This window comes from Phalacrocorax carbo, unplaced genomic scaffold (genome assembly GCF_963921805.1).
Source record: "Phalacrocorax carbo unplaced genomic scaffold, bPhaCar2.1 SCAFFOLD_249, whole genome shotgun sequence".
In the NCBI taxonomy this organism is placed as follows: Eukaryota; Metazoa; Chordata; class Aves; order Suliformes; family Phalacrocoracidae; genus Phalacrocorax; species Phalacrocorax carbo.
In genome coordinates this window covers 28,297-47,114 of record NW_026990312.1, presented here as the reverse complement: position 1 = coordinate 47,114, position 18,818 = coordinate 28,297, and the positions used below count along the sequence as shown (strand labels likewise).

The 18,818-nt window shown below is 68.4% G+C and overlaps 1 protein-coding gene and 1 long non-coding RNA gene across 4 annotated transcripts; both read right to left on the bottom strand.

Moving 5' to 3' along the window:
- Positions 1-1,224: 1,224 nt before the first annotated feature.
- LOC135310996 (uncharacterized) lies at positions 1,225-5,023 on the bottom strand. 3 transcript variants are annotated; one of them, XR_010370908.1, is made up of 5 exons: positions 3,305-5,023; positions 2,566-2,803; positions 1,870-1,964; positions 1,596-1,702; positions 1,225-1,412 (listed from the first exon to the last, which is right to left on the bottom strand). It is a non-coding gene; the product is annotated as an uncharacterized LOC135310996 (long non-coding RNA). The 3 variants fall into 3 exon arrangements; XR_010370906.1 differs by having other exon boundaries at positions 1,225-1,702; XR_010370907.1 differs by lacking the exon at positions 1,870-1,964 and having other exon boundaries at positions 1,225-1,702; positions 2,724-2,803.
- Positions 5,024-5,034: 11 nt separating this feature from the next.
- Positions 5,035-17,862, bottom strand: CYTH2 (cytohesin 2). Its single transcript, XM_064440139.1, is given in 13 exon segments — positions 5,035-5,346; positions 6,134-6,288; positions 7,372-7,444; positions 8,500-8,575; positions 9,766-9,877; positions 11,263-11,411; positions 12,393-12,505; positions 14,083-14,186; positions 14,998-15,032; positions 15,035-15,103; positions 15,316-15,398; positions 16,900-17,047; positions 17,726-17,862. Coding segments are annotated over 13 exon segments (1,224 nt in total). The 5' UTR covers positions 17,745-17,862; the 3' UTR covers positions 5,035-5,258.
- Positions 17,863-18,818: the final 956 nt, after the last annotated feature.

Below are 18,818 nucleotides of genomic sequence, written 5' to 3'. Positions count from 1 at the left end.
TTCGACCCCTGCCCCTGAGACCCCGGCGGGCTCGGGACCCCCGCCCCGGACGCCGGGTACCCCGCTGGATGGAGCCCCCGACCCCTCCCAGGCTCCTGGCTCCCCCAAGAGAACCCCCGAACCCCCCCAGACACATGGGTGCCCCCCCCAGATATTGGGGTCCCCCCTGCAAGGAGCCCCTGGATGCCGGGGTACCCCCTGGATGGAGCCCCCGACCCCTCCCAGGCTCCTGGCTCCCCCAAAGAGAACCCCCGAAACCCCCCAAACACATGGGTGTCCCCCCCAGATGTTGGGGTGCCCTCTGCAAGGAGCCCCCAAACACCTGGGTCCCCCCAGAGGGAGCCCCCGACCCCTCCCAGACTCCCGGGTCCCCCCAAAGAGAACCCCCGAACCCCCCCAGACACATGGGTGTCCCCCCAGATATTGGGGTCCCCCTGCAAGGAGCCCTGGATGCTGGGGTACCCCCTGGATGGAGCCCCCGACCCCTCCCAGGCTCCCGGGTCCCCCCAAAGAGAACCCCGAAACCCCCCCAGACATAGGGCTGTCCCCCCCCCAGATGTTGGGGTCCCACTGCAAGGAGCCCCCGACCCCTCTGAGACTCCTGGGTCCCCCCAAGGACAATCCCCGAACCCCCCAAACACATGGGTGCCCCCCCCAGATGTTGGGGTGCCCTCTGCAAGGAGCCCCCAAACACCTGGGTCCCCCCAGAGGAGCCCCCGACCCCTCCCAGACTCATGGGTCCCCCAAAGAGAACCCCCGAACCCCCCCAACACCTGGGTGTTGTGTGTCCCCCCCCCCCGGCAGCCCTTGACCCCTCCCGGCTGCCTGGTCCACTTTTGGGGGCTCCATCTTGACCTTTGACCCCAGTCCATGACCCCTCCCACCCACCTGGGTCCCCCTGGAAGGAGCCCCTGGGCCCCCCCCAAACACATGGGCCCCCCCAGAGGGAGCCCCCGACCCCTCCCAGACTCCCCCCAAAGAGAATCCCCGCCCCCCCCCCCCCCAACACCCGGGTCCCCCCCAGAAGGAGCCCCCAAATCCCCCCCCCCCCAATGCCTGTCCCCCCCCCCCCCCAGGGGACCCCCAAAATGCTCTTTTTCCCCCCCAAAACCCCCCATGAAATAAAACCTTACAAGGAGCCGCCGCCCCTCCCTGCGCCCCCAGCCCCCCCCAGCCCCCCAACCCCTCCCCCCCGGGGGGACCCCAGTAAGAGGCCGGACCCCCCCGTGTTCACCAGCTTTAATGGGGCAGAGCCATAAATAAGGGGGGGGGGGGGGGGGCAGGGACCCCCCAGGGCCCCCCCAGGCCAAACTGGGAGGGACTGGGGTGAACTGGGGGGGGGTGGGGGGGCTGCAGATGGGGTTCGTCCGTGCACACAGCTCGCACACGCCTCGCACACGCCTCGCACACGGCTTGTGCACGCCTCAGACCTTGCACACGGCTCGCACACACCTCGTACACGCCTCAGGGCTTGCACACGCCTCGCACACGCCTCAGGGCTTGCACACGGCTTGAACATGCCTCAGACCTTGCACACGGCTTGAACATGCCTCAGACCTTGCACACGCCTCAGGGCTTGCACACGCCTCGCACACGCCTCACGCCTCGCACACGCCTCGCACACGCCTCAGGGCTTGCACACGCCTCGCACACGCCTCACACACACCTCAGGGCTTGCACATGCCTCGCACACGCCTCACGCCTCGCACACGCCTCGCACACGCCTCAGGGCTTGCACACGCCTCGCACACGCCTCAGGCCTTGCACACGCCTCGCACACGCCTTGCACACGCCTCAGGCCTTGCACACGCCTCGCACACGCCTCAGGCCTTGCACACGCCTTGCACACGCCTTGCACACGCCTCGCACACGCCTCAGGCCTTGCACACGCCTCGCACACGCCTCAGGCCTTGCACACGCCTCGCACACGCCTTGCACACGCCTCGCACACGCCTTGCACACGCCTCGCACACGCCTCAGGCCTTGCACACGCCTCGCACACGCCTCACACACGCCTCAGGCCTTGCACACGCCTCGCACACGCCTCACGCCTCGCACACGCCTCACACACGCCTCAGAGCTTGCACACGCCTCGCACACGCCTCAGGGCTTGCACACGGCTTGCACACGCCTCGCACACGCCTCAGGGCTTGCACACGCCTTGCACACGCCTCGCACACGCCTCAGGCCTTGCACACGCCTCGCACACGCCTCAAGCCTTGCACACGCCTTGCACACGCCTTGCACACGCCTCGCACACGCCTCAGGCCTTGCACACGCCTCGCACACGCCTCAGGCCTTGCACACGCCTCGCACACGCCTCACACACGCCTCAGGCCTTGCACACGCCTCGCACACGCCTCAGGCCTTGCACACGCCTCGCACACGCCTCACACACACCTCAGGCCTTGCACACGCCTCGCACACGCCTCACGCCTCGCACACGCCTCGCACACGCCTCACACACACCTCAGGGCTTGCACACGCCTCGCACACGCCTCACGCCTCGCACACGCCTCGCACACGCCTCAGGGCTTGCACACGCCTCGCACACGCCTCGCACACGCCTCAGGCCTTGCACACGCCTCGCACACGCCTCGCACACGCCTCAGGCCTTGCACACGCCTCGCACACGCCTCAGGCCTTGCACACGCCTTGCACACGCCTCGCACACGCCTCGCACACGCCTCGCACACGCCTCAGGCCTTGCACACGCCTCGCACACGCCTCAGGCCTTGCACACGCCTCGCACACGCCTCACACACGCCTCAGGCCTTGCACACGCCTCGCACATGCCTCACGCCTCGCACACGCCTCACACACGCCTCAGAGCTTGCACACGCCTCGCACACACCTCAGGGCTTGCACACGGCTTGCACACGCCTCGCACACGCCTCAGGGCTTGCACACGCCTTGCACACGCCTCGCACACGCCTCAGGCCTTGCACACGCCTCGCACACGCCTCAGGCCTTGCACACGCCTCGCACACGCCTCAAGCCTTGCACACGCCTTGCACACGCCTTGCACACGCCTCGCACACGCCTCAGGCCTTGCACACGCCTCGCACACGCCTCAGGCCTTGCACACGCCTCGCACACGCCTCACACACACCTCAGGCCTTGCACACGCCTCGCACACGCCTCACACACACCTCAGGCCTTGCACACGCCTCGCACACGCCTCACGCCTCGCACACGCCTCGCACACGCCTCACACACACCTCAGGGCTTGCACACGCCTCGCACACGCCTCACGCCTCGCACACGCCTCGCACACGCCTCAGGCCTTGCACACGCCTCGCACACGCCTCAGGCCTTGCACACGCCTCGCACACGCCTCGCACACGCCTCAGGCCTTGCACACGCCTCGCACACACCTCAGGCCTTGCACACGCCTCGCACACGCCTCAGGCCTTGCACACGCCTTGCACACGCCTCGCACACGCCTCGCACACGCCTCGCACACGCCTCAGGCCTTGCACACGCCTCGCACACGCCTCAGACCTTGCACACGCCTCGCACACGCCTTGCACACGCCTCGCACACGCCTCGCACACGCCTCAGGCCTTGCACACGCCTCGCACACGCCTCACACACGCCTCAGGCCTTGCACACGCCTCACACACGCCTCAGGCCTCGCACACGCCTCGCACACGCCTCAGAGCTTGCACACGCCTCGCACACGCCTCAGGGCTTGCACACAGCTCGCACACGCCTCGCACACGCCTCAGGGCTTGCACACGCCTTGCACACGCCTCGCACACGCCTCAGGCCTTGCACACGCCTCGCACACGCCTCAAGCCTTGCACACGCCTTGCACACGCCTTGCACACGCCTCGCACACGCCTCAGGCCTTGCACACGCCTCGCACACGCCTCAGGCCTTGCACACGCCTCGCACACGCCTCGCACACGCCTCAGGCCTTGCACACGCCTCGCACACGCCTCAGGCCTTGCACACGCCTCGCACACGCCTCACACACACCTCAGGCCTTGCACACGCCTCGCACACGCCTCAGGCCTTGCACACGCCTCGCACACGCCTCGCACACGTCAGCCTCCTGCTTCTGCCCAGCAGAAGCCCCGCTCACACGCGTGTGCCCCGTGGGGAGGTCCGTGTCCATGCACACGTATTGGGGGGGGGGGCTCTGTGTGCCCTTCCCCCCCCCCCGAGGGGCTTTGGGGGGCCCAGGGGGGTCCCCATGTTGTTCCACGGGTCCCTCACGGTTTGGGGGGGGTCCCCCAAAATCCAGGGGGGTCCCATGTTGTCCTCGGGGGTCACCCCAAGGTCAGGGGTGGGGGTCCCTCAAAGGCCCTTGTGGTTCAAGGGGGTCCCCTCAGAAGTTGGGGGGACCCTGGGGGGGTCTCCTCATGGTCCTTGGGGGTCCACTGAGGTCTGGGGGGTGGGGGGTGTCTCTTGTAGTCCTTTGGGGGTCTCTTGTGGTTCTGGGGGGTCCAGGGGGTCCCTCACAGGCTGGGAGGGGTCCAGGGGGGGTCCCTCGCCGTTCTCTGGGGGGGTCATGTGTGGGTCCAGGAGGGTCCCTCAGGGGTGGGGGGGGTCCAGGCGGCTCCCTCATAGTCCTTGGGGGGGTCCCTTGTGGTTCTGGGGGGTCCCTCGTGGTCCTGGGGGGGGTCCCTGTGTGATCCAGAAGGGTCCCTTGTGGTCCTGGGGGGTCCCTCGTGGTCTCAGGGGGGTCCCAGAGGGGTCCCTCGTGGTCCTGGGGGGGTCCCTGTGTGATCCAGAAGGGTCCCTTGTGGTCCTGGGGGGGTCCCAGAGGGGTCCCTCGTGGTCCTGGGGGGGTCCCCGTGTGATCCAGAAGGGTCCCTTGTGGTCCTGGGGGGTCCCAGAGGGGTCCCTCGTGGTCCTGGGGGGGTCCCCGTGTGATCCAGAAGGGTCCCTTGTGGTCCTGGGGGGTCCCAGAGGGGTCCCTCGTGGTCCTGGGGGGGTCCCCGTGTGATCCAGAAGGGTCCCTTGTGGTCCTGGGGGGTCCCAGAGGGGTCCCTTGTGGTCCTGGGGGGTCCCAGAAGGGTCCCTCGTGGTCCTGGGGGGTCCCGGGGGTCCTTGTGGTCCAGAGGTGGGTCCCAGGGGGTCCCTCGTGGTCCCAAGGGGGTCCCGTGCAGTCCCAGGGGGTCTCTCACGGTCCAGAGGTGGGTCCCAGGGGGTCCCTCGCGGCCCGGGGGGGTCCCGGGGGGGTCCCAGGGGGTCCCTCGCGGCCCGGGGGGGTCCCGGGGGGGTCCCCAGGGGGTCCCAGCCCCCCCTCAGGGCTGCTCCTGCTTCTTCTTCACCGAAATGCGCTTCTTGCGGGCGGCCAGCATCTCGTAGAAGGGGTCGACGCTCACCGCTGCCCTGGGGGGGGGGACAACACACACCATGGGGGCTTTGGGGTGCCCCGGGGGGGTTTTGGGGTGGCCCCTCCCCCCGGGACCCCTCCCAGTAAGGGGCTCGGGCACCTGGGTCCCCCCAAGATCTCCTTAGCACCTTGGTGCATCCCCACCCATAGGGAGCCCTGGGGGGTGGGGGGGGGGCAGTTCAGGGTCCCCAGGAGGATTTGGGGGTCCCGGGGGGGTTTGAGGGACCCCAGGAGGATCTGGGGGAGGGCTTTGGCTTGGCCCCACCCCCTGGGTCCCCCCAAGTTCTCCATAGCACCTTGCCCCACCCCCTCCCCATAGGGAGCTCGGGAGGGCTGAGGGTCCCCAGGAGAATTTGGGGGTCCTGGGGGGGGTTGAGGGTCCCCAGGAGGATTTGGGGGTCCCAGGGGGGTTTGAGGGACCCCAGGAGGATCTGGGGGAGGGCTTTGGCTTGGCCCCACCCCCTGGGTCCCCCCCCAAGTTCTCCATCGCACCTTGCCCCATCCCCTCCCCATAGGGAGCTCCGGGAGGGCTGAGGGTCCCCAGGAGGATTTGGGGGTCCCGGGGGGGGGGTTGAGGGTCCCCAGGAGGATTTGGGGGTCCCAGAGGAGTTGAGGAACCCCAGGAGGATCTGGGGGAGGGCTTTGGCTTGGCCCCACCCCCTGGGTCCCCCCACAAGTTCTCCATCGCACCTTGGTGCATCCCCTCCCCATAGGGAGCTCCGGGAGGGCTGAGGGTCCCCAGGAGGATTTGGGGGTGCCGGGGGGGGGTTTTGGGGTGCTCACTGGATGGACTTGATCCACTCGTCCTTCTGGTCGCGGGTGGGGGCGGAGATGCGGTAGACGACGTGGTTCCCCTCCACCACCCGCCCGTCCGCCTCCGTCTTGCAGGCCTTGATGAGCTGCCCCTTGTTGTTGGGGATGTAGAGCTCGAAGCAGTGCTGGGGGAGGGGGCGGCACGTCAGGCTGGGGGGGCCGGGGGGCTTTGGGGGGGCTGGGGGGGCTTTGGGGGGGCTGGGGGGGGGTTGGGGAGGGCCGTGGGGGGTTTGGGGGGGCTGGAAGTCAGGGTGCACAGGGAAAGGGATGGGGATGTGGCAGGGGAGGGGGAGATGGGGGGTTGGGGACCCCAGGGGAAGTGGAACCCCCTTTCTGGGGTGGGAGGAGGGGGAGATGGGGGGCACGGGTGCCCCCCCTAATCTGGGGGGGGTTTGGGGGGGGGCTGGGAAGTCAGGGTGCACAGGGGAAGGGATGGGGATGTGGCAGGGGAGGGGGAGATGGGGGGTTTGGGGACCCCAGGGGAAGTGGAACCCCCTTTTTTTTGGGGGGGGGGGAAGGAGAGGGAGATGGGGGGCACAGGTGCCCCCCCAAATCTGGGGGGGGGGGTCTTCAAGATGGGGGATGTGTTGAGGAGACACGGGGACACATGGAGGAGACATAGAGAATTGGGGGGGGATGGGGGCTTTGGGCACCCCAGGGGAAATGGAGCCCCCTTTTTTGGGGGGAGGAGGAGGGGGAGATGGGGGGCCCGGGTGCCCCCCCAAATCTGGGGGGGGTCTGAAGTTGGGGATGGGGGGGGTCTTGAAGTTGGGGATCACATTGAGGGGACACAGGGACACACATGGAGGGAACATAAAGAATTGGGGGGGGGGGGTTGGGGAGATGGGGGTTTGGGGGACCCCAGGGGAAGTGGAGCCCCCCTTTTTGGGGGGGGTGTGGAGGGAGCAATGGGGGGCACGTCTGCCCCCCAAAATTAGGGGGGGGGTCTTGGGATGGGGGAGATGTGAGGGACACACGGGGCGGGGCTGAGGAAAGGGGGGGCGTGGAGTGGGGGGACCCCAGGAGATATGGGCACCCCCTTGGTTGGGGGAGATGGAGGGGGGGGCACCGCTACCCACCCAAAATGGGGGGGTCTTGAGGATACAAAGGGGGGGGCACAAGGAGACGGGGGACACGGGGGGAGCCCACAGGAGAGGGGGCGTGGGGGGGCACAGAGGGGGATCTGGGGGGGCCGCGGGGGGGCTCACCGGCTTGCGGGGGTCCTCCACCTCGCGGATGCTCAGGTTCTCCAGGGGGATGATGCCTCGCGGCTCCCTTGTCCTGGGGGGGGGCGCAGGGGGTCGGGGGGGGGACCCTGGGGGGTCCAGGGGGTCCCCAGGGGTCCCCCAAGGGCTCGGGTGGTCCCTAGGGGTGCCCAAAGGCACTTGGGGGACCTAAGACGCTTAAGGGGATCCTGGGGGGGGTCCCTGGGGGTTCAAGTGGGCTTGGGGGAGGCACAGGGGGGTCCAGGGGTCCCCAGGGGCTCCCTCAAGGGCTCATGGGTGATCCCTAGGGGTCCCCAAAGGGACTTGGGGCTCACGGGGTCCCTTGGGGGGGGGGTCCAAGGGGTCTTTGGGGGGTCCACGGGGGCTCAGGGCGTCCAAGGGGCTTGGGGGGTCCAAGAGGCTCAGGGGGTCTCTTGGGGGGTCCCAGGGATCAGAGGGTCCCTGAGGGGTCCAAGGGGACTTGGGGGGGGGTCCCTTGGGGGGGCGGTCCAGGGGGGCTCAGGGTGCTTGGGGGGGCCAAGAGGCTCAGGGGGATCCCTTGGGGGGGGTCCAGGGGGGCTCAGGGTGCTTGGGGGGGGCCAAGAGGCTCAGGGGGATCCCTTGGGGGGGTCCAGGGGGCTCAGGGTGCTCGGGGGGGGCCAAGAGGCTCAGGGGGATCCCTTGGGGGCGTCCAGGGGGGGCTCAGGGTGCTCGGGGGGGGCCAAGAGGCTCAGGGGGATCCCTTGGGGGGTCCAAGGGGGTGTCCTTGGGGTTGCCCAGGGGCTGGGGGGGGGGTCCAAGGGGGCCCCAGGGGGTGGGGGCAGCCCAGAAGCTATGAGGGGATCCCTGGGTGGTCCAGGGTGGTCAGTGGGGGGCCCTCAGGGTTATGGGGAGGGGGGTCCCTTGGGGTCCCCAGGGGTGGTGGGGGCCCAGGTGGACCCCAGCAGGGTTGGGGGGGCGGGGGGCACCAGAGAGAACCAGGGGGTCACCCCGAGGTACGCAAAAGAACCCAGGTAATGGGTGGGGGTGGGGTACAGGGGGTCCTACAGAGTTTTGGGGGGGCTGGGGTGGGTCAGAAGACCCCAGGGGGTTTTGGGGGGGGGGTCCCGGGGAATTTGAGGGGGGTCTCACCGTGGTGTATTCGAAGTAGTAAGGCAGTTATCGGTGAGGATGAACCAGCGCCGCTTCCATGTCTTCACCCGCCCGCCTGGGGGGAACAGGGGGGGCTCAGGGGGGTCTGGGGGGGTCCTCAGGGGTCCCCGAGAAGCACGTGGGTTGTGGGGGGCTCCAGGGGGAGTTAAGGGCGGGGGGGGGGAGTAGTTTTGGGTTGGGGATGGGATTTGCGGGGGGGCTGGATAGAATTGGCGGGGGCAGATAGAAGGGGGGGCAGATAGAATTGGGGGGGGGCCACAAGCCCCAGAGCATCGTGGGAGGTCCCAAAGCATGCTGGGATTGGGGGGGAGGGGGACACACTGGTTTTTTAGGGGGGGGATTGTCCCCTGGGTGCTGCCCCCACCCCCCACTCCCCACCCCAGTACGTACCTCCTGGGGGGGCCGGGCCGGGCGTCGGCAGCAAGGGGGGGTGGGGTTTTTGGGGGGCCGGGGTGGGGGGGTCACGGGGATGGGGAGGGACAGACGGGGACAGACAGACGGAAGAAGAGAGGAGGAAACGTCAGTCACGTCCACACGGAACCGCCCCCCCCGAACCCCTGGGGGAACTGGGGGCACTGGGAGGAACTGGGGGTGCCAGGAAGCACTGGGGCACACGGGGAGGGTAGGCGGAAAGCCAGTAGGACACTGGGGGGAAACTGGGGGGGCACGGGGAGGGGACTGGGAGGGGACTGGGAGGCACACAGAGGAATACTGGGAGGACTGGGAGGGACCGGGGGGCAGCCAGGGGAGGACTGGGAGGGACTGGGAGGCAGCCAGGGAGGACTGGGAGGGACTGGGAGGGACTGGCGGGCAGCCAGGGGAGGACTGGGAGGGACTGGGAGGGACTGGGGGGCACCGGGGGGCAGCCAGGGGAGGACTGGGAGGGACTGGGGGGCAGCCGGGGGGCAGCCAGGGGAGGACTGGGAGGGACTGGGGGGCACCGGGGGGCAGCCAGGGGAGGACTGGGAGGGACTGGGGGGCAGCCGGGGGAGGACTGGGAGGGACTGGGGGGCAGCCGGGGGAGGACTGGGAGGGACTGGGGGGCAGCCGGGGGGGGACTGGGAGGGACTGGTCCATGCCCAGTTTGGGCTGGGGGACGAGGACCCAGGGCAGCCGCAGAGGGGACAGAGACAGAGAACAGAGAGGGCCCAGGTGTCGGCGGGGCGGGGCCAGAGGGAAGGGGCGGGGTCAGAGGAGGGGGCGTGGCCGGGGAAGGGGCGTGGCCGGGAAAGGGGCGTGGCTCACCCAGCTTGAGCAGCCACCCCTCGCGGTCGGGGTTGAAGAAGGTGTGGGTCAGGTCGTTGCCGTCGTCCTCGGGGATCTTGAAGGGCTCGCTGCGGATGCTCTCGTACAGGTTCTGGGGCGGGGCCGGGTGGGCGGGGTCAGGCGCGGGCCACGCCCACCACGGCCACACACCCCCCACCCCCCCCGGGCAACAAACACATCCCCCCTCTCCCCAATAGCACAGGGTTCTGGGGCTGGGCATGGCCCTTTGCCCCGCCCACAGGGCCACAAGCCCCACCCACAGGCACTGGACACGCCCACAGAGCCCCAAGCCACACCCACAGTTACTGGACACGCCCTCAGAGGCCTAAGCCCTGCCCACAGGCACTGGACCCGCCCACAGAGCCCCAAGCCACACCCACAGTCACTGGACACGCCCTCAGAGGCCCAAGCCACACCCACAGTCACTGGACACGCCCTCAGAGGCCTAAGCCACACCCACAGTCACTGGACACGCCCTCAGAGACCTAAGCCCTGCCCACAGGCACTGGACCCGCCCACAGAGCCCCAAGCCCCACCCACAATCACTGGACACGCCCTCAGAGGCCTAAGACCTGCCCACAGGCACTGGACACGCCCACAGAGCCCCAAGCCCCACCCACAATCACTGGACACGCCCTCAGAGGCCTAAGCCCTGCCCACAGGCACTGGACCCGCCCACAGAGCCCCAAGCCCCACCCACAATCACTGGACTCTACCCTGAGTCCCCACACCCACGAACCACACCCATCTAGGCCACACCCACTTCAGGCCCCACCCCCCGGGGTTCCTGCTGCCACCGACTCCACCATTCCTTCACCCCACGAGCCCCCACCCCACGGCCCCGCCCCCCCAGAGCCCCACCCCCAGGCCCCCACGAACCACACCCACCCAGGCCACACCCACTTTAAGGCCACACCCCCAGGGGCTCTTGCTGCCACCACTGCCACCACCATTCCTTCACCCCACAAGCCCCCACCCCAGGGCCCTGCCCCCCCAGGCCACACCCCAGGGCCACACCCCGCCCCCATGAACCACACCCACCTAGGCCACACCCACTTTAAGGCCACGCCCCCAGGGGCTCTTGCTGCCACCACTGCCACCACCATTCCTTCACCCCACAAGCCCCCACCCCACGGCCCCGCCCCCAGGCCACACCCCCAGCCCCCCATGAACCACACCCACCTAGGCCACACCCACTTTAAGGCCACGCCCCCAGTGGCTCTTGCTGCCACCACCATTCCTTCACCCCACAAGCCCCCACCCCACGGCCCCGCCCCCAGGCCACACCCCCAGCCCCCATGAACCACACCCACCTAGGCCACACCCACTTTAAGGCCACGCCCCCAGGGGCTCTTGCTGCCACCACTGCCACCACCATTCCTTCACCCCACAAGCCCCCACCCCAGGGCCCCGCCCCCCTCAGGCCCCACCCCAGGGCCCCGCCCCCTCAGGCCCCGCCCCCGGGCCCCGCCCTACCCGCAGCAGCTCCTCGGGCAGGTCCCCGCCGTCGTTGATGCCGCGGTTCATGGCGACGAAGCGCTCGGCCGAGGGCTTGTCCCGCACGTTGGGGTTGTGCAGGCTGGTGTTGAGCATGATGACGGCGAAGGAGAGGACGTAGCACGTGTCTGGGGCGGGGGGGGGGGTCACGGGGGGACCCCCAAACCACGGGGGGACCCCCAAGTCACGGGGGGACCCCCCAAACCACGGGGGGTGGGAAACAAGGGCATGGGGACCCCGGCATCCAGGTGACTTGGTGACAAAGACGGGGGTCATGGGGGGTCAAAGGGGGACCCTCACAGCTGGGGGACCCCCAAACCACAGGGGGGCACAGGGTGGGGGACCCCCAAACCATGGGGGGACCCCCCAAGTCATGGGGGGTGGGAAACAAGGGGATGGGGACCCCGGCATCCAGGTGACTTGGTGACAAAGACGGGGGTCATGGGGGGTCAAAGGGGGACCCTCACAGCTGGGGGACCCCCAAACCACAGGGGGGCACAGGGTGGGGGACCCCCAAACCATGGGGGGGGACCCCAAGTCACGGGGGGTGGGAAACAAGGGGATGGGGACCCCGGCATCCAGGTGACTTGGTGACAAAGACGGGGGTCATGGGGGGTCAAAGGGGGACCCTCACAGCCGGGGGACCCCCAAACCACAGGGGGGCACAGGGTGGGGGACCCCCAAACCATGGGGGGTGGGAAACAAGGGGATGGGGACCCCAACACCCAGGTGACATGGGGGGCCTATAGGGGACCCCAACACCTTGGGGGGGGGTCACAGGGCACCCCAACACCCAGGTGACCCCAAGGGGGAGCACAGGGAACCCCAACATGCTGGTGGGGAACAAGGGAATGGGGGGACCCCAACAGTGTGGGGGGGGGGGTCACAGGGGACCCCAACACCCAGATGACCCCAAGTGGGGGGGGGGACCCCCAACATCCAAGAGGTCGGGGCGGGGTGGGGGGGGCAGAGGGGTCCCAGGCGTCCGGCCCACTCAGAGACAGCAGGGGGAGGGGGGTGGGCGGGAGGGGGGTGGGCGTGGCTGGGCGTGGCCGGGGGGTGGAGCCAGCCCCACCCACCCCCCCCCAGGCCCCCCCGCAGCCCCCTACCCGTGCACTGGAAGACGCCGGGGTTGCAGAGACAGTAGCGCTGGGCGAAGGCTTCCATCATCCTGTCGATCTTCTGCGCCTCCCCCGGCAGCCGGAAGCTCCACAGGAACTGCCTGGGAGTGGGGGGACCCCCCAAATCCCCCACTGCACCCCAAAACCCCACACCCCGCACCCCCAAAGTCCCCCAGACCCCCACGGAGCCCCCCGACGCCCCCAGCCGCCTCCCAGACCCTCGCCAGGGCCTCCAAATGCTCCAGCAGATCCCTCAAATCCTGCCTGGGGACCCCAAAATCCCTCCTGGGAACCCCTAAATCCTCCCCAGGACCCCAAAATCCTCCAGCAAATCCCTCTAATCCTGCCTGGGGACCCCAAAATCCTTCCTGGGAACCCCTAAATCCTCCCCAGGACCCCAAAATCCTCCAGCGAATCCCTCTAATCCTGCCTGGGGACCCCAAAATCCTTCCTGGGAACCCCTAAATCCTCCCCAGGACCCCAAAATCCTCCAGCGAATCCCTCTAATCCTGCCTGGGGACCCCAAAATCCTTCCTGGGAACCCCTAAATCCTCCCCAGGACCCCAAAATCCTCCAGCAAATCCCTCAAATCCTGCCTGGGGACCCCAAAATCCCTCCTGGGGACCCCAAAATCCTCCAGCAAATCCCTCTAATCCTGCCTGGGGACCCCAAAATCCTCCAGCAGATCCCTCAAAACCTCCCTGGGAACCCCCAAATCCCCCCCAGGACTCCACAAATCCCCCCTGGGACCCCCAAAATACTCTCCGGGACCCCCCAGAATCCCACATCACCCTCCATGTGACGCCCCCCAAATCTCCCAGACTTCCAATTGCCCCCCACCCCATCCCTAGCCCTCTTTGGACCCCTAAATATCTCCCCAAAAGCCCCTCAGAACAGCCCCCCCAAATGGCCCCCAACACCCCAAAAAGCCCTCAAATTCTTTTCCAGGACCCCCCAAAGACCACCCAGGGCCCCCAACCTCCCCAAAAAGCCCCTCCCAGGCCCTCAAAATGGCCCCCCCAATGCCCCAAAAGCACCCCAAATTCCCTCCCTCTTGGCTTCCAAAGGCTCCCCCATCCCCCCAACATCCTAAACAGCCCCCCAGGGCCTCAAAATCGCCCCCAACCCCCAAAAAAGCCCCTAAATTCTCTTCCAGGACCCCCCAAAGACCACCCAGGGCCCCCAACCTCCCAAAAAGCCCTTCCCAGGCCCTCAAAATGGTCCTCAACCCCCCAAAATACCCCCAAATCCTCTTCTAGGATCCCCCCAAAGCCACCCAGGCCCCCCAACCTCCCAAAAAGCCCCTCTTGGGCCCTCAAAATCGCCCCCCAACAGCCCCCCCCCCTTCCCTCCCAGGACCCCAGCTTGGCTTCCAAAGGCTCCCCCGTCCCCCCAACTTCCTAAACAGCCCCCCAGGGCCTCAAAATCGCCCCCAACCCCCCAAAAAGCCCCTAAATTCTCTTCCAGAACCCCCCACAGACCACCCAGGGCCCCCAACCTCCCAAAAAGCCCCTCCCATGCCCTCAAAATGGCCCCCCAACACCCTAAAAGCCCCCCCTATTCCCTCCCAGGGCCCCAGGCTGGCTCCCAAAGGCCCCCCAGCCCCACAAGGGACCCACCCCCAGCCCCACAAGGGACCCCCCCCAGCCCCACAAGGGACCCCCCCCAGCCCCCTCACCTCAACGCCTGCACCAGGTTGAGGTCCGTGAACTCGTGGAGGTCCACGAAGGCGTGCAGCACCCCGATATTGAACTCCTCCCTGGGGCGGGGCAGGGAGCCGGGCTGTCAATCACCGCCAGAGCCCGCCCACATACCCCCATCTAAGCCCCACCCACCAGGCTGTCAATCACCCAGACCCTCTCCAGGCTTAACCCAAAGGGTTGATCCTATATTAGGGGGTGGGGCTAGGGTGTGGCCCATTTTGGAAGGCCACGCCCATCTTAAAGCCCCACCCAGCCCCACCTCCCCCTCCCCCAGAGGCTCCCATGCCCCACAGAGGCCACGCCCATTTTCAGAGGGCCCCCGCCCCCCCCTCCCAAGACACCCCCTTCTTCAGGAGGACCCTGCCCCCCAAGGAGGCCCCGCCCCTTTTGAGAGGGCCCACGCCCCCCCACACCCCCCCGCCCACCCCCCGGAGGCCCCCCCCCCCCCGAGGCCCCTGCCCCCCCTGGAGGTCCCCCCCCCCAGAGGTCGTCCCCCTCCGCCCCCCCCCAGAGGTCCCCCCACCCCTGACCCCCTCCCCAGGAGGCCCCCCCGATGCCCCGCCCCCTTCCCAGAAGCCCCCGCCCCACCTCCCCGAGGCCCCCGCCCCACCTCCCCACGAGGCCCCCCCACCCCTGCCCCTCCCCAGAGGCCCCCCCCGATGCCCGCCCCCTTCCCAGAGGCCCCCGCCCCCCCTAGAGGTCCCCCCCACCCCTGCCCCCCCTCCCCAGGAGGCCCCCCCCGATGCCCCGCCCCACCTCCCCGAGGCCCCGCCCCTTCCCCGAGGCCCCGCCCCTTCTCCGAGGCCCCGCCCCTTCTCCGAGGCCCCGCCCCTTCCCGAGGCCCCGCCCCTTCCCCGAGGCCCCGCCCCTTCCCCGAGGCCCCGCCCCACTCTCCCCAGGTAGTCGCCGATGGCCGTCTTGTTGAGCCCTCGCCCTTGTAGAGGAAGCGGGCGATGTCCTCGGCCGTGTGCCGCAGCAGCTCGTTCTCCACCAGAACTGGATCCCCTGCAAACCCACCCCCCAAAAAAAGAACAAAATAAAGAAAAAATTAAAAAAAAAAAACACACAAAAAAAAACCCCAGGGACCCAGGCGCCCGGGACCCCCACCCCCGGCGGGGGGAGGGGCGGAGCCACCCGGGGGACCCAGGCGCCCGGGACCCCCACCCCCGGCGGGGGGAGGGGCGGAGCCACCCGGGGGACCCAGGCGCCCGGGAGCCCCCTCACCTTTTTGGGGTCCATGTTGAATTTCTTGCGGCCCATCCCCATCTTTCGGTTCCTCTGGAGGGTTTTGCTGGAGCGGGGGAGGGGTTAAACTGAGGTTAGGGGGGGCTAAACTGAGGTTGGGGGGGGTTTAAACTAAGCTTAGGGAGGGTTAAACTGAGGTGGGGGGGTTAAACTGAGGTTGGGGGGGGCTTAAACTAAGCTTAGGGAGCGTTAAACTGAGGTGGGGGGGGCTTAAACTATGCTTAGAGAGGGTTAAACTGAGGTGGGGGGGTTAAACTGAGGTTGGGGGGCTTAAACTAAGCTTAGGGAGCGTTAAACTGAGATGGGGGGGGGCTTAAACTGAGGTTGGGGGGGGGGGGGGCTTAAACTGAGGTTGGGGGTATTTTTGCGGGGACCCCAGAGTCAGAGGGTAGCTCTGGGGGTGCCCTGGGCTCTAAGAAAGACCCAAAACCCCTCGGGGTGGGGGGTACTTGGTGTCGTCGGGGGGGGGGGGGCGTATTTAGGGACCCTGGGGTGGATTTTGGGGGGGACCTCAAGGTGTTTTGGGCCCACCCCATGCACCAGAGGTGGGGTCCTGGGGTCTCGGGGTTAGGGGGTGGGGGGTTCCCCCATGCCTAGACGGGTACATCATGGTGGGTGAAGGGGGGTCTCTGTGTACAGGGGACCCAGGCAGGTGTTTGGGGGTCCTGGGGGGTGTTCGGGGGGGATATCTGGGGGCCCTGGAGGGGTTTTGGGGGGTCTCAGGGAGGTATTTGAGGGTCCTGGGGGGTTCTGGGGTCTTGGGGGGATTATTTGAGGATCCTTGGGGGGTTTCTGGGGTTACAGTGGAGGTACTTGGGGTCTTTGGGGCTCCAGAGGAGTTTCTGGGTCTCAAAGGTGTCTGGGGGGGTTTCTGAGGTCCCAGGGGAGTTATTTGGGGGTCTCAGGAGGGTATTTGGGGCGGCCTGGGCAGGGTGGGTCTGGGGTCCCAGAGGTGATATTTGAGGGTCCAGGGAAATATTTGAGAGCCCTGAAGGGGGATCTGGTGTTTTGGGGGGGTATGTGGGGGTCCAGGGGTGTACTGGTGGGCATCAGGGGGCTATTTGGGGGTCCTGGAGGGGTATTTTGGGGCCCTGGGAGGGGTTCTGGAGTCTCAGGGGACTATTTGGGGGTCCTGGAGGGGTATTTGGGGGCCCTGGGAGGGGTTCTGGAGTCTCAGGGGGCTATTTGGGGGTCCTGGAGGGGTATTTGGGGGCCCTGGGAGGGGTTCTGGAGTCTCAGGGGGCTATTTGGGGGTCCTGGAGGGGTATTTATGGGCTGTGGAAGAGGTATTTGGGCACCTCAGGCGGGTTTTGGGGGTCCTGGAGGGGTACTTGGGAGCCTCAGGGGGTTATTTAGGGGTATAAGGGGGTGTTTTGGGGTGCTGGGGGTGTATCTGGGGGGTACCTGCCCTCGTTGGCCTCCAGCCCCTTGACCTCGCTCAGGGGGGGCTCGAGGGCAGGGTTTGGGGTGCTGGGGGGTATTTGGGAGGCTTGGGGGGGAATTTGGGGGTGTCAGTGGGGTATTTGGGGGGGTTGTTCGGGGGGTACCTGCCCTCGTTGGCCTCCAGCCCCTCGACCTCGCTCATGGCCTCGCTCAGCTCCTCCCGCAGGCGCTGGATCTCCCCCAGCAGCTCCTGCTTGCGCCGCCGGATGCTCTCCAGCTCCAGCCGCTCCTCCGCCGTCAGGTCGGGGGGCACTGGGGGGTCCCCCAGGGGGTGGGGGTGGGTCATGGCCCCGCCCCCTGCCCCTGGCCACACCCCCTCCCTGGAGACCCCGCCCCACCCCACAGCCTGCCCCAGAACACAGCTCATAGTCATGAGCCCTTGGCCCTAACCCCGCCCCCGCTTGGCCCTAACCCCGCCCCCGCTTGGCCCTAACCCCGCCCCTGCTTGGCCCTAACCCCGCCCCCGCTTGGCCCTAACCCCGCCCCCACACCATTAAATGAAGGGGTAGACCATAAGGGGGCGTGGACTCGGGGGCAAAGGGGGCGTGGACTCGGGGGCAAAGGGGGCGTGGACTCGGGGGCAAAGGGGGCGTGGACTCGGGGGCAAAGGGGGCGTGGCCTGGGCAATTCACATCCACAAACACCCCCCCCCCCACCCCCCCCCCCGCCATTGGATGGTTTGACTCACTGTGGCCCCCGCCCTGCGGGGGGGGGGCGGAAGTGGTGAGGCCTTGTCACGTGACCACGCCCCCGGTAACGCCGCGGGCCCATCACGTGACCACATCCCGCACCCTCCCCCTCGCACTTGGCCCCACGCGGCCACCGTAGCGCCCCCTCCTTCCCCCCCCCCCACCCCACCCCACCCCACCCCGGGGAGGGGGGCAAACGGGACCCACCTCGTCCCCCCCTCCCCGCCCCCTCAGGGCCTACCATAGACTCCGTCCTCCATGGCGGCCGCTCGCGCCGGGCCGGGGCTGCTCCGTCCGCTCCTCTCGTCTCCTCCGCCCTCCACCGCGGCGGCGCCCGCCCCGCCAAGGCCCGCCCTAGCCCCGCCGCCTCGGCCAATAAGCGGCCGCCAGCCTGAGGGGCGGGCCCACACTCCAATGGGAGCGGACGCTAGGACGCAGCCCGCCGCGGCGTGATGATTTGCGGCAGGCGGTGGCCAATGAGAGGCCGGACAGCCCCGAATTGGGTGATAGGCAGCCAGGCTGACCAATGAGCGGTCACAACCACCTTTTTAAGGCGGGGCAGAGCAATAAGGAAAGCGGGGCGTCTAGCCCCGCCTCTCTCCATGACCGACAGGCCTAACAGCCATTGGGAGGGCGGGATGGCCTGCAGGGCGGGGTTTGCCGCGGGCGGGGGGGGATGATATGAGGTCACCCGAGAGTCCCTCAGGGTTGCCATGGCAACAGCCCAGGGCCACACCCACCCACCCCACCCCGCGTTGCCATGGCGACGCCAGGCCTGTCCCACGGGGTGACACCCCCCCCCCCCCCAATACCCCTCACTATGGCAACCAGGCCATCGCCCCGAGCCCCCCCCCGGCCCCCCCCGATCCCCCCCATCCCCCCCGGCCCCCCCCCACTCCATTTCCAGAGATTCAATTTTATTTTAAAGAGCGAAATTTTCGTAAAAATCCATGCGGGGGGTGGGGGGGTGGGGCAGGGGGCGGGGCCGTGTCCCCGGGGGGCGGCGCCCGGCGCTGTACAGGGGGCGGGGCCTGTTGGGGAAGGGGGCGGGGCCCTTTTCGCGGGGCGGGGCTGTACAAGGGGCGGGGCTGTACAAGGGGCGGGGCTGTACAAGGGGCGGGGCCTGGGGCACCCGGCCCGGGAGGGGGAGCTCCCACGGTTCCCCCCCCCCCCAATTAACCAACATTCGTTAATGGGGCCAGGCGGGGGAGGCACTGGGAGCGATGGGGGGGAACTGGGAGGCACTGGGAGCGATGGGGGGGGAACTGGGAGCAACTGGGAGCGATGGGGGGGACTGGGACCAGTTGGGGGAGACTGGGAGTGACTGGGTGGGG